The 25,397-nt window shown below is 53.2% G+C and overlaps 8 protein-coding genes across 8 annotated transcripts; 3 read left to right on the top strand and 5 right to left on the bottom strand.

Moving 5' to 3' along the window:
- Positions 1 to 119: 119 nt before the first annotated feature.
- CH63R_13145 (Kynurenine formamidase) lies at positions 120 to 968 on the bottom strand (the record flags this gene model as incomplete). The annotated part of the gene is made up of 1 exon (XM_018308119.1): positions 120 to 968. One exon carries the CDS (start codon positions 966 to 968, stop codon positions 120 to 122), a length of 849 nt encoding a protein of 282 aa, XP_018152536.1.
- A 1,055-nt stretch (positions 969 to 2,023) lies between these two features.
- Positions 2,024 to 3,490, bottom strand: CH63R_13144 (Argininosuccinate lyase; the record flags this gene model as incomplete). The annotated part of the gene is made up of 1 exon (XM_018308118.1): positions 2,024 to 3,490. One exon carries the CDS (start codon positions 3,488 to 3,490, stop codon positions 2,024 to 2,026), a length of 1,467 nt encoding a protein of 488 aa, XP_018152535.1.
- Positions 3,491 to 4,074: 584 nt separating this feature from the next.
- CH63R_13143 (Major facilitator superfamily transporter) lies at positions 4,075 to 5,844 on the bottom strand (the record flags this gene model as incomplete). The annotated part of the gene is made up of 4 exons (XM_018308117.1): positions 4,075 to 4,423; positions 4,486 to 4,690; positions 4,750 to 5,403; positions 5,499 to 5,844. The coding sequence occupies 4 exons, from the start codon at positions 5,842 to 5,844 to the stop codon at positions 4,075 to 4,077; spliced, it is 1,554 nt and encodes a 517-aa protein (XP_018152534.1).
- Positions 5,845 to 7,176: 1,332 nt separating this feature from the next.
- Positions 7,177 to 7,410, bottom strand: CH63R_13142 (uncharacterized protein; the record flags this gene model as incomplete). Its single annotated transcript, XM_018308116.1, has 1 exon — positions 7,177 to 7,410. One exon carries the CDS (start codon positions 7,408 to 7,410, stop codon positions 7,177 to 7,179), a length of 234 nt encoding a protein of 77 aa, XP_018152533.1.
- Positions 7,411 to 8,636: 1,226 nt separating this feature from the next.
- CH63R_13141 (Nacht domain protein) lies at positions 8,637 to 12,098 on the top strand (the record flags this gene model as incomplete). Its single annotated transcript, XM_018308115.1, has 3 exons — positions 8,637 to 8,987; positions 9,041 to 11,935; positions 11,985 to 12,098. 3 exons carry the CDS (start codon positions 8,637 to 8,639, stop codon positions 12,096 to 12,098), a joined length of 3,360 nt encoding a protein of 1,119 aa, XP_018152532.1.
- A 471-nt stretch (positions 12,099 to 12,569) lies between these two features.
- On the bottom strand, positions 12,570 to 14,041 carry CH63R_13140 (Aminobenzoyl-glutamate utilization protein B; the record flags this gene model as incomplete). The annotated part of the gene is made up of 3 exons (XM_018308114.1): positions 12,570 to 13,414; positions 13,475 to 13,618; positions 13,681 to 14,041. The coding sequence occupies 3 exons, from the start codon at positions 14,039 to 14,041 to the stop codon at positions 12,570 to 12,572; spliced, it is 1,350 nt and encodes a 449-aa protein (XP_018152531.1).
- Positions 14,042 to 19,543: 5,502 nt separating this feature from the next.
- Positions 19,544 to 21,847, top strand: CH63R_13139 (Lactose permease; the record flags this gene model as incomplete). The annotated part of the gene is made up of 12 exons (XM_018308113.1): positions 19,544 to 19,768; positions 19,829 to 19,887; positions 19,955 to 19,993; positions 20,056 to 20,155; positions 20,211 to 20,227; positions 20,283 to 20,397; positions 20,452 to 20,489; positions 20,547 to 20,640; positions 20,696 to 20,743; positions 20,802 to 21,035; positions 21,099 to 21,586; positions 21,667 to 21,847. 12 exons carry the CDS (start codon positions 19,544 to 19,546, stop codon positions 21,845 to 21,847), a joined length of 1,638 nt encoding a protein of 545 aa, XP_018152530.1.
- Positions 21,848 to 22,774: 927 nt separating this feature from the next.
- Positions 22,775 to 24,046, top strand: CH63R_13138 (Mandelate racemase/muconate lactonizing enzyme domain-containing protein; the record flags this gene model as incomplete). Its single annotated transcript, XM_018308112.1, has 1 exon — positions 22,775 to 24,046. The coding sequence occupies one exon, from the start codon at positions 22,775 to 22,777 to the stop codon at positions 24,044 to 24,046; it is 1,272 nt and encodes a 423-aa protein (XP_018152529.1).
- Between the last annotated feature and the right edge of the window lie 1,351 nt (positions 24,047 to 25,397).

The raw sequence follows: 25,397 nt of genomic DNA, 5'->3' as shown, positions 1-25,397 counted from the left end.
ATCCTACCAGTCCTTGCTTTCCAACCGAGAATTGCTATCAACTGGCTGTAGGAAAAGCAACTTACGGACAAGATGACGTCTCTCGCCAATAAGACAAGAACCTATTCCACTGCCAAATATCAAGGGCGCGCTCCCAACAGAGCCAGCGTTTCCGTGAACGCCTTCGCAAGCGCCACACCTCCCCGCCAGATGTCGTTGTGGGCCCCCTGGAGCTCGACGACATAGGTCTTGCTCTTGAGCTCGGGCAGGCTCCCCAAAGTCGCCTCGATTGCCTCCAACTGATCCCACGGAACGAGTCCATCGTCTCTACTGTGCGCCAAGATGAAGGCCTCCACGTCCAGGGCCGCATACCTCCCGGCGTCCACCTTGGCCGGGCTCGCCTCCACCAGCTGGTCCTGCCTCATGGCGTTGAGGACGAGAGAGTCGTAGCTCGGGTGGGTGACATGGAGCTGCGGGTAGTCATAGATGCCGCTGATGCCCAAGACGGCCGCGGGCTTGGGGACGGAAGGGTCGTTAAGGGTCTCGAGGGCGGCGAAGAAGGAGATCTGGGCGCCGACAGAGTGTCCCGAGAGGACGTAATTGCCGTCGATCGGGTAGTGCTCGTTCAGGTCCTTCAGCGCGGCGACGGCGTCGGTCAGGTGGTCCGGCCACCTCGCGTTCTGCAGCTCGTTGGGCGGGGTGTTGTTGGGCTGGACGCCGGGGAGGGCGGAGAGGCGATAGTTGAGCGAGGCAATGCCAGCGACCTGGGTCGCGAGCACGTCTGAGCTGTTGGCCTCGAGAGAGGCGATGGCGGCGTTGATGCCCGTCGAATTCTGGGCGAAGTCGCGGTAGAAACCCCCGTGGATCCAGACGAGCCAGTGCTTCTTGGCTGCAACGGCCTCGTTTCCGAACGCGGACGGGATGTAAACGTCGTACGTCTGGAGAACGTTGGGGCCGTATCGGTACGTGGTCGTTTTTGCCGAGGCCATGGTGGCACCGAGCAGCACTGAGGCGATAGATGTGACCGAGAATCGCATTTTGTTTGCCAAGTTTGGCTGGTGTGATTTACACCAAGCAAGAATGCCAGGGAAACCGAAGCTACATATAACATTCCTCCAAGACTCTAGCCGAGGGCAACCTTGAGGGGAAAGGTTACATCTACTCATTTCAGCTAGGCTTAGGGTGTGGTAAACCCAGCTAGCCCAGACATAAGTTTTCTCACTAACAAGCGAGCGGGATAGTCGAGGTCGGAATGCTAGGGGATGTCGGTGATGAAGTCCCACTGCGTCATGACGCCAAGGATGGTATCACTTGCCTATCAGATAATCGGCACGATGAGGGACCGCTCCGGGAAACTTGGCGGAACGGCATGCTGCCTATCTATCTATCGCCCACCTTACTTGACACATCCGGCATCCGCTCCGCGTGGGGTCCCCGAAGAGCCGGGATCGTTAGTGCTGACAACGACATGGGGACAAGACGCAAGGTTTCTTTAATGACGTTTGTAATCATGGCTAAACGAGGAGCTCATCACGAACAAATATAATAGCTTCTTTTCGGCTACTAGCAAGATTTCAAAGCTCTCGACTGACAATGCTCGTGAAGGGAGTCACGGTATCCTTGGGTGACTAACGGTTATTGCCTTGCTCTGTACTAGCATGGTTCCTTGTAAAATATCCGCTGCTCCTTTTTGCCTCAAGCGTATCATTGCGGCATTTCTTTACAGCTATGGGCCTTCATTCCCACTCAACTAGACGGGGGCTCAACTGTATCTAGTTTGGCCTTATCTACACTAACAACTGTGTATGTCTTCCTGACTTGTCTCCTCAACAGAGACATGAAAAACCTACTAAAATCATTCGACGTGTTTCTTGCCGCACTAAACATTGAATAGACTATAAATGGTGGTTGGTTTGCTATTCACGTTGAAGTCTGTTGCTCGGCTGACTAGACATAGAGTCGACATCGTCGCCTGTTGTAAACCCGGTAACCGCTTCAAACTAACAAGAAACCCGGAATGTACTCGAAAATGCCTCTGAAGCGCTCAGACTTCAAGCAGCAATTTGAACGCCACGTCTAATCCGTGCAACGAGTCCTCAATGTGTGCCCGTCGCTCCTGGATCCAGACTTCGAGATCCTCCAAGATCTTCTTCGAGCCGCCTATCATACGTTCCATCTCCTTGGGCTGCGGGCCTCCGGAGGTAGCTCTTCGGTTGACGATCCCAGCAGGATCCAGCGCCTCTCGAAACTCGTCCTCACTCAGGAACCGGAACCCGCCGTTCTCGAGGTTCGTGTGCTTCAGCGTGTCGGCAAATATCCTGGACGCCTCCGCAAAGGGGAACTCGCTCGGGCATAGGTCCTCGGCTTTCGCGTATCTGACAACCTCAGACGCAAAGTGGTGTCCAACCCGAAACGGCACGTTGTGCTCCCGCATCAGGACATCCGCCAACTCCTGAGAGGCAGTCCAGTCGAGATCCAGCTCTTTCAGCGACCGTTTGCCGTCGATGACGAGCGCGTCAAGAATGCGTTGCCAGTCACGCAGAACCCGCGTTGCGCCGTTGAGCACGGCAAGGTTGTCCGCCAGACCCTTCGCATCGACCATGCCCGGGGGTAAGTTGTGCCCCTGGATAGCCCGGCCGACGCCGAGGGTTACGACCCTGGACGCCTCCGCCCGCGTGTTGTTCAGCAGACCGGGGTTTCTCTTCTGCGGCATGGCGCTTGAGACGTACGTGTTGTAGCCGCCCTCGCGGAGGAGGATCCACGGCTTCGGCTGGGAGTACTGCGCCATGACGTCCTGGATGTACGCGCCGGCGTGGAGCGCGACCTGGGACGCGATCGCCCCGAGCTCGACCGGCATCTCGGCGGCGCTGATCTGCGCCGCGTCGTAGGCGTTGTCGACGACCTTTGCGAAACCGAGATACTGGGCCATGCGCTCGCGGTTCAGCGGCCAACTCGTGCCGTTGAGCACGGTGGTGCCCATGGCACAACGGTCCAGTCGCGTGTAGCACTGCCTCAGTCTCTCCGCATCCCGATGAAGCCCCGCAACGTGACCTAGTAGGTAGTGGCCATACGAGTTGGGCTGGGCCGCGACTCCGTTGGTGTAGTTCGGCACGAGGGTTGTAGCGTGAGTCTCGGCCATGTCGACCAGACGCCTAGTTGTGTCATGAAGTTGCGAGGCAAGTTTCAGCACTGCATCGCGGAGAACCATGGTCGAAACGGTGGTGAGCATGTCCTGACTGGACCGCCCAGCGTGAAGGAGAGTGGCTTCGACCCCGGCTGCTTGGATGAGCAGAGGCTCAAAGGTGATGACGAGACTCGGACGGGGGGCGTTTGGTTCGTTGGCGGAGTCCAGTAACTTTTGGAGGCCGCTGGCTATTCGAATAGCCGCAGCTCGGTCCAAAAGCCCTTCGTCCGAGTTGATGACGGCGCTGGCCTTGTTGATCTCGCCCAGCCAGAAGAACGTGTCCCGGCCGGGCACCGGGAGGTCCTCGGGAGAGACTCCGTAGCCCATCGTGAAGAAGATGCTTAGCTACTAGGGCGATAGGCGTGAGGATTGTGAGAGTCTGCAAGCCCAGAACCAGTTGCTTTCCTCAAAGCTTCCTCAAATCTTGCTCGCGAGGGGTCTCCAAGTCGACAAGTTCAATTAGGAAGCTGAAGATGAGAGCTGTGGGGAAACGACAGAGTGGGACTTGAATGAGGCGATGCATCGGCCGCGTCTGTCGGAGCCGACTCGGTCAAGGAACGCCGTGGCATGAACTCACTCACGACTCACGATCATCCACACAAGACATCCCATTGCGATGAAAACACACATGGGTGCTCCATCAGGTAACCGCATTGTTTGGTATTGTTAGACAATCATGGTCAATGTTGCTTCTGCCACATAGCGTGGAGCTTATCAACGCTTTTTGCGTTGCGGCGGTACAGACACACGTTTTGGGGATAATGAGATCCTTGGGAAGGACGTTCTATTCGTTCGTGCATGTGTGGACTCGTTAACTATTCTATTATAAAATGTCTCTCAAAGTTCAAGGGCGTCGCCATTGCCATTGTCACCGATCTTCAGGTCATTCATTTCGGCCGTAATCTTTGTCTCTATGAGTTGTTGCCAGTGGCGACACCCCAGAAGTACGCCGACCAAGCGCCCAGGATCAGCATGATCAAGGCGCCGAAGCAGCTCTTGGAGATGAGCTTGTTGCGCGCTCCGTTGTCCTCGTAAAATGCCCTCTTTCTCTCGTTCCACAGCTCGCCGTTCTTGATGCGCTGCTTCCTGGTCCACTGCAGGTTTCCGAGGTCGACAGACCACCACGACAGCCCGACCAGCATGATGGACACCAGAACCGACGCAGCGGCGAGGACGACGTAGACGATGACAACACGGTCGTAGCTATCGTTGTCGGCGTCCTGGATGGCGCCGGTCACGACACGGACGATGATGTTCATGCTGCAAGTTTGTCAGACTTCATGACCATGGCCGTGCTTCTCCAAACGTTCAGGAGTACTTACGCATTGTTCATGGCGACCTTCACGGCATACGCGGAGCCAAAGGTTGATCCATGCCACATGGAGGTCCGGATACTATCGATGATTGTAGTAGGGCCAAGAGTGAAAGCAACCGCGTAGATGCCAAAGGCAGCAGCCGTTCCCTTGGTGTCGGTAGCCCAGTTGACAAGGCCCATAGCCAAAAAGACTCCAGTACCACAAATGGCGACTTAATGTGGTTGGTCAGTGATTTGGCTCAGACGTTACTCGGACGGACGGGTTACTCACGCAAAGTGATACGGTTGCCCAGAATGTCAATAAAGGCACCGATGCACGGCACCAAGAAGAACCCGGCGTACTGCAGAGTCGCCGAGTACCAACCGGCAGTGATGGAGTCGGTGTTGAATCTCTTCTCGGCCAGTTCCGTGGCGTTCTGGGTAAAGACAACGGCGGTGCTGGTCTGGAAGAGCGAGAAGGCCATGATGGTCCAGAATACCCAGGGCAGCTCCAGGACCTTCTTCGGCTCGAACTTCTTGGACTTCTCCGTGAGCTTCTCGCCCGTCGCCGGGTCCGTGACGTTGCCGAACTTCTTGTGGGCGATGCCGTTGAAGCGGTAGAAGACGAGGGTGAGCACGTTGGTGAAGACGTTCATGAACACCGACACCCAGAAGACCCAGGCGAAGTTGCCCGTGTTCTTGGCGATGATGTTGGCCGACGACTTGCCGACGAAGCCGCCAATCTTCTTGATGCCGAGCTCGAGGCCCAGGGTCGAGGCGAAGCCGTTGTTGGGCGAGAACCAGGAGCTGAAGACCTTGTACTGGGCCACCTGCGTCGCGATATCGCCGAGCGCGAGGATCACCCGGCCGCCGATCATGAGCTTGAAAGAGCGGACCTGAGCAGCAGCGGCAACGATGATGGAGCCGATGGAGTAGATAATGTTACCTGTTTATCGCCCGTCAGTCTCCGCTCACCAAACCCACTAATCCGTGAAAATTGCTGCAGGGGGGGGATGGGGGGGATGGGTAGAGCAAGCATACCATACAACATGGCCCCGGCTCCCCCAATCCTGTCGGTCAGAATTCCGCTGAAGAGAATCAGGAGGGTGACCATGAAGTCCTCGCTGGCTTCGAGCAGCGAGAATTGCTTGTTGTTGATGTCGAGCTCCTTCTTGAGCGTCGACTTGAGGGCGCCGGTGATGCCCGAACTCCATGATGAGCCGAAGCTGATGCAGGAGATGAGGACGACGGCGATGAGTTTCCAGTACAGCGGGGGGTTCGGTTTCGCCTCCTCGGCGGTCGAGGAGCTTGACGACTCGGGGACCTCATTGACGAGGTCTTCGGGCTGCTTCTCCCTGTCGGACTCGACATCTGCGCGGGTCGTCATCGTTGCTGAAGTTTCAACCGTCTGATAACAGTCAAAATGGCGGAATGGCAGATGGAACAGAGTACCACTCGAGGAGAGATGCTACCGTTTATAACCCTAAAGACAGCATCCGACTTTTCTCTACAAACTATTGGTAACCGTCGGGCGTTGACCGACCCCCGGCGATAGGGCCCCCGAGGTCGGATCGGACCGGGAAGGCGAGGAAACGTAACACGCAAACCCAGCACAATGGGGAATTCCCATCCCATAGACAGGTTTTTTCCCTCGTTTTCCCCATTCAAGGTTTGCTAGCAAACGAACTAGTGTGCCAAGCATCGTGAACCCTCGGAGATGCATCTGATAAGATTAATCGGGCTAGGAAGCCCGCGCCGCGAGTCAGGGTTGTGCGTGTCTTGGACCAATCCGTCAAGCCAAACCGCCCAGCTCACACCCACAGCGGGGGTTTTCCGAGGTGGAGTTCCACGCGTGTTAGGCCATTGTGCATTTGAGAAGGCCCATAAAGGGCCAAGCGAGACTATAAGAGGCTCCATCCTCTCGGTCTCTCTTTCGGCCTAGAACCATGTCTGCTGGCGCCTTGGAACCGAGTCTTCGGAGCCAGACTTTGTGGTCACTGGTCAGACCTATGGTGGTTTAATCTAGTGACTGAGCAGTCCCGGCGCTAGAGGTGTCTCGCCACATGGACGCAAGGATCTACTTGGGATTTCCGGAATGTGGAACGTTCACTGCAGTCTTTTCCCAGGCTCGGTTGTCGGCTCTTTATCGAGTTGAGCCTCGGCCGTCACTCTATAGGTGGTCCCCCGGTCCCCATTGTAGCAAATGTAGGTAGTTTGGTACTTGGGCTTGAAGTATTCTTGTCAGTATCAAGGACCAAGGACATGAACGTTCTTCAAACAGAGCCCATCCAGAAACTCTTTCAGGTCAGGGCTGATTAAACTGCTCTGCAATCAAAGTCGCATCCGTTACTTATCCTAGAAGCCCAGCCCTAGTTTCTATAGGTTCTCGATAGTGAATATTGTTTTGTTTGATACTATCGACCGAGTCCATGAGCTTGAAAAAATGATTTCTCGAGAACAACCAATGTGAAATCAAAGTCAGAACCTCTCAAATCTCAAATCCTGACTGCTGCAACACGGGAAACCACACACAGCACCATTCCCACTAGGAGCCGTAAAGAACAGAAAATAGGTATGTGGTTAATTTGCTTCAACTTTTAGTCAATCAAATGAAGCTTTTAACTAGACTGACTTTCGAATAAGCTTGTAGAAGCAGGACAGATTGGTCAAGAACCGCACGAGTTGTTCCTATTGGCTTTTTAGACCTTGGGCCTTTACGTTACTTCTTACTTCCAGCATGATGACCGAAGCCGCTGCCCGATGGCCTGCCACCTTTGATGCATGCGGCCGAAATCTGGTCCTTGTGGCCTCCCTTGGTGTTAGAGGCGTTCTCGCCGGTACCCGTGGGGCCGTTCTTCTCTCCTGCTTCGCAACCGCCCGTCGCATCGCCCCATTGCTCTGGGGTGCTGCTGTTCTCCGTTGGAACCACATTCCTGCTCTCCCAGGAAGACATTGTCACGGGTTGGAGTGTTGTATCAGTTGTTGGGGACTGAGTACAGCTCGAGTTTTACGGGAGAAAAAGGTTGCGGCAGAAGAGCGAATGCAGCCGTAGCCGATGTTGTTTACGAGCTTTGATATTTGGCCGAGATGTTGGACACAGCCAGGATGAAGGGAATTATTTATAGTGACGAAGTTCCATAGAACTGCAACGACTTAGCTTACCACGTGGTGACATACCAGATTGAACTAAAGAAAAGAAACACATTCACTTACACACTAAGCCACGTGAATGGAAATATCAAGGTCAAACTTGAGATAGCCATTGAAGTGAGTTGAGTTAGAAGTGAGTGTCCATTATGAATTCGATTCCGGGTAGCCTGCAGACAAGCATACAGTTATACCTGGCTTAAAATGAGGAAAGAAGGCACGATACGTTGGGCATGGAGGCACCGTAGCTTTGATGGGGGGGGGGGGGGGGGGGGGGGGGGGGAAACAATTTGTTACTGCAGCAGTATAGATTACTTCTCATCCAGGGATAGCTGCGGTTTTGTTCCCCAGATTTTCCCTCGGTCTATGTTAGGGTGTTTGATATGAGGCCGAGGTACTTATTTGGCCGCTTGGATTTGCATCTGCTCCGCTTTATGCCGAGTCTTCTGCTTTATCAATGGCCAAAGAGGGTTTACACAACTTACTCTAAGGCAAAAACGATCTGTTGTGTTACACTTACTATGTGTGATTTAACGATCGGGTAGCTGCATTACGCACTACCTTGCGGTACGCGCCCTAAGATGGAATGATTCGTACTTGACCGCTGGAGTTTGTTCTCGTAGGGACGGCGGGAGTGTAGGACCAGCAGCAATCAAGCCTGAACTAATGTGATTCGTCGGATTGGCGAAATCGAACAGAAACTCATTAACAGGTTGACTGAACATAGAATCCAGCGAATGATATCTCTTCATTTGCAATGCCCTCGTGTCATAAGTAGCACAGCCACAATAGGCACTTCCGCATGCCGTGGAACCAGCCCGGCCACATAAGCTGCATAAGCTGACATGCACATCACATCCGGATTTCAGCTTCCAGCCTGATCCAGCATTTACCTTCTCTTTCCTTCGAACCCATCGTAAGGATGCTTGGGCTTCAGAGCTAGGCTCATCTTTGTGTCTATACCACTCGTATCATGATCTAGCCGGCTTCCTCCCGGCCTCAAGCTCAACCTTGTCATTTTCACCCCGAGCCATGGCCCTTGTTCCGAGTACTGCCTCTTCCCGATGGAATGCAGAACTCCGTCTCGCACAGGCGGTCTCGCAGTTCGAAGCCGACTTGACAAGCGACCAAAAAGCCGCGTTCAACAAACAGCGGCTCTATCGTCGCACCAACCCGCCCGACAGCAGCGATGTTATGCGACTCACTGCCGAGATCGACCGGCAAGCAGCTCAAAAGGGCCGCGGAGTTCGGTGCTTCGGCCCCCGACTCACCAACGTGCTCCAGGCCGTAAAGCAATTCGCTTCGATTGGCGACGTCCTCGTGGGCGGCTCTCAGAACATTGTTGCGTGCGGTGTTTGGACTGCCGTGCGAATGTCACTACTTGTTTGTATACCCGAGCCAGGACCTATTGGGTTTTGTTCCTGACGTGCCAGTAGCTCATGGCCAATTTCTCCTCTCACCTTGAGACTGTGTCACTTCTCTTCATGGCCGTTGGCCGCTCGGCACCTCGATACCAGACCTTGGCTCTCATATACCCTCACTCAAAAAACCTAGCGTCCCATCTCTCAGAATACTTTATCCTCATCGTTCAGCTCTGCCACCGTTTGCTTAAGTTCACGCAAAAGTCTTTTCTCGGACAGTTGGCTGCGTCGCTATCCGACCCCGAGATGAAGACGTTTCAAACTGAACTGGAAATCTGGGCGAGCAACATCAGGGAAGAAGTCAACCTCCTGCTGAACCAAAAGGTGGACGACGAATCGTCTAAAAACTCCCGCTTCAGAGCCCTATCGACCAAATTCTCAGAGACACAAGCACAACGACAAAAGTTGAAGCATAGGCTTCATGTCCTGAATGCCTGTTCTGCACACGACCACGAGTCTACCTGGAAACAGACGAGGAAGATTGGCAGCACTTCTCTTTTCAGTCGCCATGAAGAGTACGACTCTTGGAAAGCAAGCCCCCGTTCGAGCACGCTGATCTGGGCAGGGAAACTGGGTTCAGGGAAATCGGTCCTGATGGCCAACATTGTGGATGACCTCAATCTTGCCACCGAGAATCTAAAGATCACAGTGGCCTACTTCTTCTGTCGACACGACCTCCCTCAAAGTTTGGAGGCACGGAATATCATCGGTTCCTTGGCCCGCCAGGTACTTGACAAGCACGAGACTCCCTCCGCCCACGGAGAGACATTACAAGAAGGCGACCTTCCAGCAGTGATAACCATCGTTGAAATGGTAGAAATGCTGTCACGATGCGACTTCAAGGGCACAAGACCCATGTTTCTCCTCGATGGACTAGACGAGTGCACTCAACGCGAGCGATCACTTGTTTGCTCTACTCTTGGTCAGTTACAAAATGAGTCCAGTCTACTGGTCTGCATCTCGGTCCGGCTCGATGCAGGCAAATCCTTGGATAAAGACATCCGACAACTAGTCAACAGGAGTACCATTACTATGCCCCAGCAACATCTCGAGATGGTCGATTTCATCAACGCCAAGCTGAAGGATTGTCTTACTTCAGAACGGCTTAACATAGGAGACCCGGCCATTATTGTCGATATTCGCAAGACATTACTGGAGGAGGCTGATGGCATGTTTCTCTGGGTGGCACTTCAGATCGACTCGCTATGTGAGAGGCATACAGACCAGGAAATCAGGCAAGCATTGCTTGATTTGCCCAAAGGACTACCTGCAACGTTTCAAAGGATACTCGATGCAGCGTCACCACAGACGCGACCGCTCCAGACAAAAATCCTCCGGCTCATCTCAATCTCTCATCGTCCTCTTACTATAGAAGAGCTGAAAGAGGCCCTGAGCGTCGACCCCGGAAACCCCAAGTGGAACCCGGCAAACGTCATCAACAACATGCGCTCGGCCATGGCGTCTTGCGGAAGCCTTCTGGTGGTTGACGAGGAAGAACTGACTGTCCGACTTGTCCACCACAGTGTCTGCCAATTCCTTCACAACGATTGCAAAATTGAGGGAGAACAAATGAAGGCACCGAAAGCAAACGCTGCGATGACGGGCATTATCGTGACATATCTTATGTTTAGTACCTTCGAGAGACAACTTGCGAAAGTATCCTCCCCTAACATACAGGCTGCACCCATTCCCTCCAACATCATCCGATCGGTTACCAATCACTCTACGAGAACCAGAGACTTGGCTTTGCGACTACTAGGCTCATCAAAAAAGACAGACGTGGACGCTAGCAAAGTGCTTGTTAAGGGAAACGAAACGCTCAAAACTAGGGAGGAGGTTCACCATTTCTTTTCATATACGAAAGAGAGCCTCCTGTACCATGTGATATCGACAGACCAGCACGAAGAATGGGCATACAAGATGCTGGTTGAAGTGTTTGAAACAAGACAGATCACGACGGAAATAACTGACCTCAGGGGACGAAGTCCGTTGTCCTACTTCGCCGAGCATGGTCATGAAGAAATGGTCGCCCAGCTTCTGAGCAAGGGTGCAGACCCATTTCAACCCGACAAGGAAGATGGAAGAACGCCCTTGATCTGGGCGTCTGTGACGGGGCAGTGGGAAATTATCAACCAACTCGTACAAGAGATTGAGAACCTCACTTCTAGACTGGATCGCGCCAGAGTCTCCACAAAAGCGATCATGAACACAAAGAATGATCGTCTTACCGCAGTAGATACAATCTATGGCCAACCTGCAACGGAGTGGGCATTCTCACGAGGTCACAACGACATCTACCTATATTTGTTCCGGAGACATCAAGGGAGAGTCTCCGACAGCCACTTGCCTCTCATCAGTTCCTTCTCAAACATATCCATCAAGGTGGTCACAGAAAAAACATTTCATCATCATGGCTCGAGGGGGGTCATGGCCTTGCGGCCACTACTTCTAAATGATCCGGGTCGACCTCTGGAAATATCATGCGACGACGAAATGACACTTGACGATCTTATCTTTGAGATTCATTCCGTGGGTGGAAAAACACTTGCCTATATCGATGAGAGGATTGAGGTCTGGATTCTTGGCGATCACCTAACATGGCTACCTCCCAGAAAGCTCTCCGACAACCGACAGAAGATCCATGATATATGCAGGCAACATGTGCGTCCCTTCAACTTCTACTTCTGGGCGGGGACACCTAAGAAAATTGATTTGGAGGAAATTGGCGTAGAACGGCTCCAATTCGAGTTTGTTTTCGTGTTTCTCAAAGAGTACAACCTTGGAAACGGCTTGGCGATGGGCATTGGGACATTTTACATCCCTAGTTGTATTACAATAGCTGAGCTGGCTGCACGTGTCATCAAAAACGAAGGCTGGTCCGATGATTTGGACCGCATTCCCATCTCCAAGGTACGTCGTAACATTCACAGTGGACCCTCGGCTCTAACCCCAGAGCTAGGAGCAACCGGAAAACGATTACAATCCATTTGTTTCACTGGAGTCCAGTCAAACTGTTGCCGAAGCAGGCTTAGTGCATGGTTCTATCCTTCGCTTCGGGAGGAAGCGATTATAATCTTTTGACAATATGAAGTTGTTGGTACTGAAATTGATCCTGAGACCGGAGGAAGATGAATCAGGGACTTGTCGCGTCCCTTGTTACACGGTAAGGGTGCCCTGAGGACATCCGACCGTAACCGCCAGGTTCATTTCCCACTGACTACAGAAGACGCAAGCCAATTATCACCAAGGGAAGAATATGGCTAGTGACATTGGTTATCTGGGAAGTTCAAGAAACTTTGGCCGCTGTTGTAATTTAGTGCTTCGTCAGCCACTTTGGATTGCATGGGCGACTCGCCAACATTACGCGATTAGTCTCGAGAGCGTTCCAGCCTAATCTTTCCTTTAGATCAGGGCCTGAGATAAACTATGAACTAGCAATCGCACACAACATCCAATGAGAAACAGCAGACGGAGTAGTGCACCACATAAATACGATATTATCGACTCTAGATTGTATCTAGGCAGGCCTGTAAAACTAAAAGGCTCAGTGAACCGAGCGACGCTTTCTGCGCTTGCCCTGCGTGGCCTCAAACTCTTCCTTGATCTGTTCAAGCATGCCGTCAACCGTCAACACGTCGACGGCAACACCAGCGATGCTCTTGGCGACCATGATAGCCTTTTCGAAGGCTGGACGGCTGCCCGCCGCAACCTCGAAAGCGGCAGTGTGGGTTCCCCCGGACGGAACGCTGCCGTTCTCGTTGGTGATGGCAAAGTACGGGCTGATGGTCGGGAAGTCGTGGCTGATGTTGCCCTGGTCGGTGCTACCGCTCGGGTCGCGCAGCTTGTCGACGTCGGCATCGGGGAGCTCGCCCCCCAGCTCAGTGAAGTACCTCGTGTAGGAAGAAGCGAGCACGTCGTTGGAGACCATGTTGGAGTACCCGTACGGGCGCATGGTGACGTTCAGCTCGGCGCCCGTGGCCAGCGCGCCGGCGTCGAAGCACTTCATGACGCGCTCCGTCCACTCCTCGAGCGCCTCGTCGTCGGCGGAGCGGATCTGGAACGAGGCCTGAGCCAGCGCGGGGATGATGTTGATGCGCGTACCGGCCGAGGTGATGATGCCGTGGATCTTGTCCGTGGACCGGGTCTGCTGGCGAAGGAGGGCGATGGCATTGTTGGCAAGGACGAGTGCGTCTTGGGCGTTGACGCCCTCCCAGGGCTGGGCCGCGGCGTGGGCCTCTTTGCCGTAGTATTCCACTTCGAAGCGGTCGGTGGAGGTGGTGATCATGTAGGGCGAGTCCCCTCCCGCCGTGGGGTGGGTGATGAGGGAGATGTCGATGTTGTGGTCTCTGAAGGCGCCCGCTTCGAGCAACTTGACCTTGCCACCAAGACCTGAACATCTGGATCAGCTTCCATCATGTATCGAAGTGTGACGGAGTGGAGTAATCTTACTCTCTTCAGCAGGAGTGCCGAACAAGATGACTTTGCCTGGAAGGTTCTCGGCACGCATGATCTCCGCGGTGGCGAGAGCTCCTCCGATGGAAGCCGTGGCAATGAGGTTGTGGCCACAGGCATGTCCAAGGCCTGGTAGAGCATCTGTAACGACTTATCAACACACGTTTTGATATCAGCTGGGCGCTTTGGCATTGTCAACCCACCATACTCGGCGTTGAAGGACACGACAGGCCCGTCGCCGCTGCCCTCAAACACGGCTACGAACGCAGTGCTGATGTTGTAGATAGACCTAGTCACGTTCCATCCCTCGTGAGACTCCATGAAGGAAGTGAGGAGATCGTGAGCCTTGACCTCCTCATATCCGAGTTCCGGATTGTCATGAATTTCTTTGTTGATGGGCCACAGGTCGTCGACGATGGAGTTGATGTACTCTGACACAGCGTCCAAGTATGGGCTGGGGTCGCCGCTGGTTCCATTGCTCTGGCGGGGGAGTAGGGAAGATGCAGCTATTGAGCTCGCGCCTAGAACGACGACGAGCGCTCTGGAAAGACGTTGGGTTCCCATTGTTGTTGAACTCGGAAAGAACCCTAGAGATGACAAAGTGATGTGGTGAAAAGTAGGTTGTGACGCAAAGGGGTTGTTCAACACTGAGCATCCAATCCTGAGGGCCTCATATTTCTCTTAAGTAGTCATCCCGATAGGGTCCAATACTGGAGAAAGATGCCTGTCTTATCTCCTCCCGGGGTACGGCTTCTAGGCACACGTATGATTGTGGGAGGAGACTTGATGACGGACATCGCGGCCCTCTTCACTGCGTCTTGGCTCTCGCGCCGACGAAGCGCTCCTCGGCTCTTAGATCGATGTCTCAATTCGCAGGATTGTTCGGCAGCGGGCATTGTGGGGAAGCGCCCAGCTTCAAGTAAGAGGCGAAGAATCTCATATCAAGACTGACGTACCTCAACTGGCGAGGTGTTCACCGCCGAAGGGGACCCGACCCCCTCATGATGCCCTCCCGGCCCACAAACTGGGAACAGCAGTCTTGGCGGGACAGATAGCTATTTATCTCAACCTCCGATATCTCGTCCGAGAGTCTTGGCCCGGAGGTTGTAAGAGTCCGATCGGACCGGAACGCACTGCAGATCTACAGTTGTGGTTTGCCGTGGAAAAGACTCCCCCACTTTGCTCCTGTTTTCCTCCGCATTGCAACGAACGGCAATGAGGGGAAATGCTGGGGACGGGGTCAGCCCCCGGCAGGTAAGCTTATTAAATAGCCGATCGCTAGGAGTGATTTTTTTGCCGACGGCGTTATCAACGTGTGATACGTAATATGGATAGCTTGTTCTTACACGTGTTTCGTGATTCGCTGCGCTTGTTTGACATGTCGTTGGGAGCCTGGGAAGTTGCCATTCTCGCTATAAGCAAAGTGCCCGACATGACGGCCATCCTGGTCTAGTATCTCTGGTTCTGGTTGTCCGTGAAGATGTAGCTCTTATAGAGTGCGTCACCCCCGCGGGCATGAAGTTGACGTCGGCGAGGGCGATCACGCGATTGGCCCTCGGGCACGGGAGAGGCGCCGGGCCAGCTCACATAGGTTGTAGGTGGGCAGCAGGAGCTCGAGGTCATGACAAGCATGGGGACGTAACGCTTTCCGAGGGCGGGAACGAGCATGGCCTGTTATATTATAAATCGTTAGCGTGGAGTCCAAGGAATGCCCCCAACATGATAATAGACGTAACAGAACATTTCCAAAGGAGAAAAACATCTTGGGGATCGTAATGCGTCACTTTGCGCGTCCTTGTGAACGGCGTGAGAATGCACGCAAAGGGAGATGATGAAGGCGAAGAAGTGCGGCAGATGTCCTGCGAAGAGCCGTTGTGTGTTCATATCCTAGCGTTCCTGGATGGAAGTGAAGCAGTTGTTGAGAGACTGTACCGTGGTAAATGCCACTTGCTGGATGATGAACATATATATCGGGTCTATTAGCATGCCAGAGGCCCCAGAAGATGAACCTGGGGTCTACATCAACAACGCTTGCGTTTTTCTTCCAGATTTCTTTTCTGGTGTTGTGATGGGTGATTAGAGGGGGCATTTGGAGCAGGAACAATTGGGGAGGAGGGTGGTGTTTGGACTTGTACCGTATAGCTAATTTCCGCAAGAGATGAACATGTGCTTGCTCTGGAGCGGATAATCTGTAAGAGTTGGAAGGAAAATGGAGATAATTACGGATGTGACATCCTTGATAATGAAAAGTCTTCCCTGCGAAGCGTTAGATCGAAATACGGACACGACACAGGCTTCATGGTATCAACATCGAAGACTCTCCCTTGACTTTCATGATCGAGGGGGCTCTTTTCTGTTGTGCTAGCAAAATATCAGACCGAAGGTTCCCCTGAAAGATGAAAAAGCTCCTGGAGCTAAACCTGTACCTAACATGAAACATTAAAAGACAAGTGGTTACTCTAAGTTGGACATGTTCAGAGTTCCAGGCAACCGGCGGCCTTGGATCTCGTAATGCTGTTCCTGTCTCTGGTGGGTTGCTGGCTCGCTTTTACGTCAACGCAGGTAGTCAGTCACAGAATGTTCAGGAGGGCCGCAGTGAAGAAAGCAGGCAAAATTGTAAGATTGGGGCGCCCTCCTCAAATGTCTCTCAGGTTTTCAGATTATCACGGCTTAGGTGATCCAGCTCTTCAGAAAGTGTTAGCAAGGTTAGCCGCAGCACGTGGTGCGGCTTCGCGTGTTTACTTTCGATTTTTGCATTTCGAGTTGTTTCTGACACAATGGTCTTGGTGTTTCTAACTTTTGTCCTTACGCACGAAGTTAGGTCTGATCAAGGAGAAGACTATAAAATGGATGCGGCTTTCGGCTTAAGTATTTGATGTAAAACGCTGATATTCAAGGAGGATCAGCGTTTGGGGGGCAACACTAGTAGAGCTGAATGCCGATGCGACTTTCAGGCATAGAAAGTTCCTGAAGACATGGTAGCGCTAACTCCTTGCCACGCGATGTAAAATCAGAGTTTCAGAAACAGTTTGATTGTGGCAGCCAAAAGAAAGCTGGTGACTGTCGGTTCTGGAAGTGTTCGTTAAAAGGTGAGTGGTGAGACACATCGTGTTTGCCATTAAGGGGGCCATATCGTGTATAAAAAAACACTGAACGGCAGTTTTCCCGAGGTACTTCACTCGATTCATGTGAAACTAACCCGGAAGCTTCTCAATGTACTGGCGTCAAAAGTTCTCCCGCAAACTCACCGTCAGCCCAGCCAACTTGCACAATATTCTTCATAGATTTCAGCTCAAAGTTCATCCGCATCGTCAAAGTCGCCCCTGCATTATAGTAGGTCACCATATCATTTTACATAACAGCCAGAGTTGTAGACACCTGAGGCTCGTGATGATGCACATCCAGGTCTGCGGTAGAGAGCTCGACGTTCTGCAACGCCTCGATTAGGACCTCTTAGTTGACAACCTGCACTCGCGCCGTTTTTATAAGCCGCAACCCAGGTTTCATTGCCGCAATCGCTTGTGCATTGACTTAGTTTTGGATGTAGGCGCTGGGCGGCGTATTTCCGCATAGTTCCTCCTGCAGGATGATGATATCGACGACAATGGTGATGCGCCTAGATCGCCAGACTTTGGTAGATATAAGGGCTTTGTGAGTCCAATACATCCCACGAAGATCGTCAACAGTGTTGAAGCGAAGATCTGGTCAATCACATAGTCAACGGCCGCTCTATTCACGTCCATTATCCGTTTGTGGACGTAACGCACACAGAGTAAGAATGCCATATTTTCGTGTTTCAAGACGCAAACATCGGGTTCCAAAGTTTAAGCCAAAGCAATGGAGTGATTTCCCGAAGTCGTGTAGAAGGGTCGACTGCGCCGTCCAGCTAGCAATTCTTCGCCCAGTTGACCGGAGAATGAAATACGCAGATGAAATGACAATTATGAGTAACTCCCTCAGCCATAAGATGATATATCCTTACAAGCAAAGCGAGGCGGAGAGAACATTGACATTTCTTAAGTTGCGGATAATGACGAGGTCGTTGGCCGGTCAAGGCTTCGCTTATGATTCAACTGAAGCATTCGCTCAAAACGAGTAAATTTCTCCGCTGGGGAGTAAATATTCTGTCGTATTCGATGGTCTGTTGGTGAGTGCGTTGTGCAGAGTTTCTAGCCATGTTGCCTCAAAACATCTAATGAGATGGCTTTTTTACTCTAAAAGCTGCAGAGTCTGCATTGGAAATTAGGTTACACATTCTCGGTCAGATCATACCGGCGTTGCGCTGGTCCGACCCCTGGGGGGATGCGCTGCAAATATCAGGTCAGGACCGACCATGAGCTCCACTAATCAGAGTGAGTCAAGGCCCGCATAAACCATTCTTTATCTTATTTTACAAAGTTGGCGGGGTTCGGGTGAAAGTGGGAAGACAAAGCGGGGGGATGGTCCGAGGGAGAGCAGCCACTCATCGCCGTCCACAGTCCGACATGCTGTCTTGGAAATGAGTCCCGCATGAGGAAGATACCAGGGACAGCAGTTGATGTCGTCATAGTCGTGTACAAAAAGCATCCCTCCTCATTGAAGTACTGGAATAGGACAAAGGCAGAAACATGGGTCATGGGTGCACCTCCAACTCAGGACTGTGTGCTTGAGGTCGAGAGCCTTGAATTTGGAGAAAATGAGGAGAATGTATACGAAATGTCTGGCAAGGGTCGAGACTGGGAGTCCAGGAGTTGCCCAATCCTCCAGACCCACGGCCAGCCAGGTCTTTCGGGTCTCAAGAGGCGAGAGGCATGCATGTCCGCAACTCCTCCGCCAAGTCAACGCATCCAACGAGCGTCAGACTGTTCGCACTCTCGTGTTGGAGCCTTGGAGAAAAAAAAAGTTGCAGATAGCGGGGCTTCTCCAAGGAGCCTAGGCCAGTCTAGGCTTTTGGCATCGGCTCCAACAGGACTGTTGGGGCTTCTGCTGCTCATTCTTGTTCTGTTCTGCGGAAATTCTTTTTCCCAAGGGGGGAAATGTAACATGTCAAGAGGAATGAAGACTGACAGCAAAGGTTCAGAATCCCTCCACCCAAGACGATGCTTGTCCGAATCAAGCCTATGTGGTTGGTTGCCCAGCCAGTGTCAAGCCCCCCCTGGCTCGGTCCGGTTCCCCGGCCGGCACCGCGAAGCCCGACGATTGCCGGCCGAGACGCAGAATAGTAGCGTGCCTCAAGCCACAGTCGCCATCAGTGCATGGTGTGTCGCCCCAATATCTTTCTCGTGAGATGGTCAACCGTTCCGCCCATCAAGACGGGTTGACATGGCGCGAAAAGAAAACCGGGCAAATGGAGCCCCATCCCTGCAGTCTGGATTGTTGCCAACTGCAGCTTCAAGACATTCTCTTCTGGGGTAGGGGGATGAGTCCCATGGTCTGCCAGAGCTGCTATTCACAAAACCGTCTGCTCTTCACTCACTCGGTAAAGCGCGGGGAATCCGGAGCCGGCCATCCAACCCACACCAGCCAACGATCGCCGAAACCCTGGACACAGAGCGGTTTCTCGAGTTAGCCCCTCCAATCACGACGCCTCTCGGTGATGCGGTTCAATTTCCCACCGTGAGACGTTGCATCCACCGCGCCGGACAGAACCCGGATTTTTCCAGTCCGCTCGTGGATGAACCAGTCCCCTTTCTCATGTGATCGACTTGGGGATGGCACAGTCTGCAGACTCCGGGGTAAATTGGGGAAGACAAAGTTGCGGGGACGGCCCCAAGGTCTCTCTTTTTTGCCAGAGTGAAGCCATGGACGTGCATATGCAGCTGCCAAGCGAGCGGAGAGCAAACAGGTGTGACCACACACACGCATTCGTCGCCGTCGTGTTGGGTCAGAGATGGTAGTATGGCCTGGACGCGGCGAGTAAGCGAACCTTTGGGATGGATCAGGAGCTTTGCTATAAAAGGCGGAGAGCGCGTCGATCCGGGGGAGAGAGGCTGATCGGTTGTTCTCCCCCCAAGACTCCTGTGGTCGTACACCTTTCATCTCTTCCCAGCAGCGACTGACGTACGTTGCGACTGTTGCTTGCCCGTCATGGCCGACCCTACCAAGCAGGCCTCCACGCTCGCCGACGAGAAAAGAGACCTCTACAACAACCATGTCACGGAAGACGCGCCCCCCGACGTGGTGGCGGCCGTTGCCGCCCACGAGATCGCCCACGAGGTCGAGGACGGCAATTACTCGCCGTGGACAAAGTCCATGTGGCATCTCTACGGAGTCCTCTTCGTTGCGTACTGCTGTGGTGCGCTCAACGGCTATGTGAGCTTCAATCTCTCGGTCGTGATATGTGGACGCTAGAGCTGACGGTGAGCCTCACAGGACGGATCTCTCATGGGCTCGCTCAACGGAATGAAATCGTACCAGCGGACGTTCAACATGTAGGTGATGATAGCCTGTTTGCATCGAGCTATGCACCGGGAATCGTGTATGCTAACGCCATGGCAGGAAAACCTCGGGCTCATCGACTGGTATAGTGTTCATGATGTAAGTCATGACGATAGACCCATATTGGGGGGGAACTCTGGTTTCTGACTGGACGGAAATAGGTACAACGTGGGATCAGTTTGCGCCATCGGCTTCACGGGACCCGTCAACGACCTTCTCGGTCGTCGTTGGGGAATGTTCACTGGCGCCGTCTTGATCATCGTGAGTTTGCCTCTACTCTACAACCTCCTCGTGAGCTAGACTGACAATCACTCAGGTGGGCACTTGTGTCCAGTAAGACCGATCCTCACCGCACCCCGCAACAACACGATGCTGATATCCATCACAGGGCTACGAGCAATATCGTTCCCCAGTTCCTGGGAGGACGCTTTCTTCTGGGATTCGGGGTTTCCTTCTGCTGTGTTTCTGCGCCTACATACGTGAGCGAGTTGGCGCACCCCAAGGTTCGTGGTACATGTTAGCTTTCAAGAGAAATGGTCGACTGACAACTGGATCAGTGGAGAGGAACCCTCACTGGACTTTACAACTGCATGTGGTGAGTGCTTCCAGCAGGCCACATCTGCAACATGCAACGAGACTAACACCCACTCAGGCCCGTTGGTGCCTTCATCGCGGGATTCGTTGCCTATGGCTCCTCCTTTATCCCCGGCGACGGCGGCTGGCGTGTTCCCGTCTGGTGCCAACTTGTACTGTTTCCCCGCTACCCCGGTTTAGAATTGGCACTTGGCTAACGATGAACAGGCGACTTCTGGAATCGTTTTGATCTTCGTCTTTTTCCTGCCCGAGAGTGTATGTGTTCCTAACCCTTTTCGATCACTCGACACTCCTGCTGACGCGTGACAAAAAGCCCCGATGGCTCGTCGCCAACGACAGACACGAGGAGGCCGCCAAGATCCTGACGGCCTTGCACGGGGAGAAGGACCCTGACCACCCCATCGTGCAACTGCAGATGAAGGAGATGCTGGCCCAGATCTCCAGCGAGGCCAGCGACAAGAGGTGGTGGGACTACCGCGAGTTGTGGAACACCCACTCAGCCCGTAGAAGACTCATCTGCGTCCTGGGCATGGCCATCATGGGACAGGTATGTTTTCTTTCGGCGATTTGTTACATTCTGCTACGGAATATACTAACGGGCAATCCTCAGGCCTCCGGTAACTCGCTGTCGAGCTACTACCTCGTCACCATGATGAACACTGCCGGTATCGAGGAAGAGAAGAAGGTCCTGGCCCTCAACGCCGTCAACAGCATCCTCGGCCTCTTTGGCAGCCTCATCGGCGCCCGCCTGACGGATCGCATCGGCCGCCGGCCCCTCCTGATCTACAGCATCCTCTTCTGCTCCGCCACCTTCGCCGTCATGACCGGCACGTCCAAGATGGCGGTCGACGACAAGACCAACACCAACGCCGCCAACGCCACTATCGCCTTCGTCTTCCTCTTCGGTGTCATCTTCTCCCTCGGCTGGACCGCGCAGCAGAGCATGTACATCGCCGAGACGCTGAGCACCTCCACCCGCGCCAAAGGCACCGCCGTCGGCAACTTTGCCTCGTCGGCCATCTCGCTGGTCCTCGCTTACAGCTCCGGTCCCGCCTTTGAGAAAATTGGCTACTACTTTTACTTGGTCTTCGTCTTCTGGTAAGTTCTCGGTCGCTTAACCCCTCCTATTCCAACTACGCGGGCTGGCGCTGGGCACGCGTGCTAAAATCCGTCTTTAGGGATATCCTGGAGGCTGTGTTCATATACTTCTATTTCCCCGAGACCAACCACCGTACTCTCGAGGAGCTGGAGGAGGTCTTCTCTGCGCCAAACCCTGTCAAGAAGAGCTTGGAGCCTCGAAACGCGTCGACTGTGTTGGATACTATGAAAATTCACAATGAGAAGTTCGTGGAGGCTTAGGTCGATGCGATATTTCCGACTGCTTCCCATGATGTCTGATACCAGGCAAAACGTAGGAACAAATACGACTCGAAGCTACAACGTGCGTACCAGTACTTAGTTTCAGTTGTATCATGCAACATGATAGCTACACAGTATAATATTCTTCTGCCATCAAAGATACATTTAATGTTGAACCTGTGCTACATTGTGGCGAGTGTGCATCAAAGTAGTTTCGGGATCGAAGCTACCCATGCTGCATGGGACCTATAAACCAAAATACCATGTTAAGTCTCCCAGGGAAGCAAATAAAAGAGGAATTCATATCTTGCGTCGCTCAAATGAGACCCATTAATTGACTTGCTTTTGCCAGCAGAGGTTGACTGGCAAGAACGAGTTATCCGCCGCCAACTCTCAACAACCGGTTTACTAAACCATACCACTCACTCGATCATGACCGTCATCTATTGGAAACGGCATCGGATCCGAGACCAGACCTTTTCTGGTTTTTTTTGGTTTTTTTTTTGTAACAGTGGTGAGAATCGTTAGCAAGCACAGCTGAGACTGTTTCGCTAACGCGACACAGTCAGATAGTGAACACATCTATTTCCCCGCGAAGCATCTCCAACTCGGTCCGCTTTTCCGTCTGCAGATCCCCCAGATTCTCGGATATCAGAAGTATGTCTATCCCTGTCCACCCCCCCGGACAAACAAATTGACGGCGGAAAAGACCTGAACCCGCTCATAATCCTGTAAAGCGCGACGGATTACTGTCCACGAGAGGTGTGCTACTGGTTGACTGCCGAATGCAAGCCGCGCAAACAACCCATCTCCTCATTTGATTTGATCACCATTCACAGAAGTTAAAGCAACCCTCAACCCGCATCGAAACTCTTCTTTGGCACTTGAACAAACCATCAGATTCACGGCGAGGACAAGCCAGAAACCATGCTTCAACGAGGTTTTATCCGGGATATCGTCATCACGCCAGTGGCGTTCCATGACATGCCTTTGCTGAATAGCGTCGGTGTTCACGAACCGTTCGCCCTCCGCAGCATCATCGAGGTCGTCACGGATGACGGATACGGGCTAGGCGAGTCCTACGGCGACTCAACTCATCTCGGTCGTCTGCAACTGGCCGCCGATCGCATCAAGGGTCTTTCGGTATACAACACGAACTCAATATACCAGATCTGTGTCGACTCCCTCGTGGGCGACTCCAGCACGGGCGGCGACGGCATGGCTGGCATGGTGACCACAGCCTCCGTTGTTGATAAAGTCTTCTCTCCCTTCGAAGTCGCATGCCTCGACATCCAGGGCAAGCTGGCGGGCGTCCCCGTGAGCGACCTCCTCGGCGGCCGCGTCAGAGACAACGTCCAGTACTCTGCATACCTGTTTTACAAGTGGGCAGGCCACCCCGGAGAGGCGGATGACGAGTACGGCGCGGCGCTGGACCCCGCTGGCATCGTAAAGCAAGCCCGGAAGATTATAGACGAATACGGCTTCAAGGCCATCAAACTCAAAGGAGGCGTCTACCCTCCTGCAGAGGAGGTCAAGGCCATCAAGGCACTGCACGCAGCGTTCCCCGCCGTGCCGTTGAGGCTGGATCCCAATGCCGCATGGACGGTCGACACCTCCAAGTGGGTGGCCAAGGAGCTCGAGGGCATAGTCGAGTACCTGGAAGACCCGGCGCCGGAAATCGAGGGCATGGCCGCCGTGGCCAAAGAGGCCTCGATGCCGCTGGCGACGAACATGGCCGTCGTCGCCTTCTCCCACCTCCCGCCTTCTATCTTGCAGGACGCCGTCCAGGTGATCCTCTCCGACCATCACTTCTGGGGCGGCCTGCGCAAGTCCCAGACGCTGGCCGGCATCTGCGCGACCTGGGGCATGAGGCTCTCGATGCACTCCAACAGCCACCTGGGCATCTCGCTCGCCGCCATGACGCACCTGGCGTCGGCGACGCCCAACCTGGACTACGCTTGCGATACCCACTGGCCGTGGAAGCGTCGCGACGAGGATGTCGTCGTCAACGGGGCCTTGAAGTGGGCCGACGGCGGCCTCAATGTTCCGACTGCCCCTGGCCTGGGGGTTGAGCTCGACAGGGAGAAGTTGGCGCGTCTGCATCAACAGTACCTGGACTGCGGGTTGCGGAAACGGGACGACACTACCTATATGAAGAGGTTTCAGCCAGACTTTTCAGCCAAGATTCCCAAATGGTGAGGCGAGATGTCAAGTATGGTTGTGATTTGCACAGGCGTGTTGGGGATGTCTTCAACTAACAATGTTCATAACATCCATGGTCTCAATTGCAAATGCGTGAGGCTTTTCTTATCATCAGGCTGTCTGGCCATCGAACTCAATACACGTATTCCCATCATTTTCAATATAGAGTTCTTATAATAGCATTGCCTGCCAATCTCATCGCACATATGGCATTCATAGAAGCTTACGAATCATCACAATGTTTAACTTCGAGCTTTCCGTATGATGCCCTTGTACTGAATTGTAATGTAGTGAACATATTGGAAAAGTCCCCATTTTCACGAGAATATTTCTGGGCCATTTCTCGAGGAACAGCGTCAACTGGACTTTTTCCTACCCGGCTCAACGTGATGCTATGTTGGGTTTTCGTTTCTCATACAAGAAGTTACGGCAATTGGATGATCCATGCTGGGTCGTTGAGAAATGGGATGAGTGTCTACATTGTGTTTGTTGCTTTGAGCATCTAGGGTGAAAGGGAAAACTAGTCCGTTTGACCGTGACTCAGGTCTGGTATAGAAAGAGGGGCGGTTGAGCTCGACGGCCAGATTTCTTAGCCTACAAACCAAGGCCGCAATCTCGGGATATCTGAGCAGCGCACTATGGTTATCGAGACGTGACATATGGCCTCATTGAGCCTTGTCGGGGACTCTAGAGAGGGAGCAGGGGGCCAAACACCACAGCTGCCATCTTCTTGAGATCCTTCCAGCATGCCGCCTTCTAACTTGCAGGCTGGACCCAATGATGTCAGATAATGCTAGCTTTTCAATAGACTGATAAGCAACTTACCGGCTCACTGTCAAACTCGGGCTTTCGTTTTGTTAAGCCGTGATGCATTTTGCCGGTCTCAGCGTCACTTTCATGATCGATAGAAAGCGTAGTCGAGCCACTCATGCATGTCCACCGTATTTAAGTCCACTTCGGGGATATCCATATCCGACAGAACTTCATGAAGCTTTTCGAGCCCACTGTGCTGCCTCTCTTCCCATACATCCAACCGACGCCGACGCCTCGTGACTTGCGCTCGGCGAAGGGGGTCTTTCTGGTGGTACCGTAACAGCCTGTCGAGGAGGCCGTTCAGTAAAGAGAATGCAACGCAAGCCAGCCACCCCTTTGCCGTGATCGAGTTGGGAAGGAGAGTGTCGCCTGTCGTGATGCCGCTGCGCAGCCTCAACTCGGTGACGGCGTCGGGCCATGTGTGATTGGCATTGTTGTTCATCACCGCGACGAACAAGAAGGGAACCGGTATGTAACAAATCGGAGGTGGTTAAGAAAGCAAACGAATCGAATTCTGCCTGCACCACACCAAAAG

The sequence above is a fragment of the Colletotrichum higginsianum genome, chromosome 9 (genome assembly GCF_001672515.1).
Source record: "Colletotrichum higginsianum IMI 349063 chromosome 9, whole genome shotgun sequence".
In the NCBI taxonomy this organism is placed as follows: Eukaryota; Fungi; Ascomycota; class Sordariomycetes; order Glomerellales; family Glomerellaceae; genus Colletotrichum; species Colletotrichum higginsianum.
This window is presented reverse-complemented; position numbering and strand designations above follow the sequence as displayed.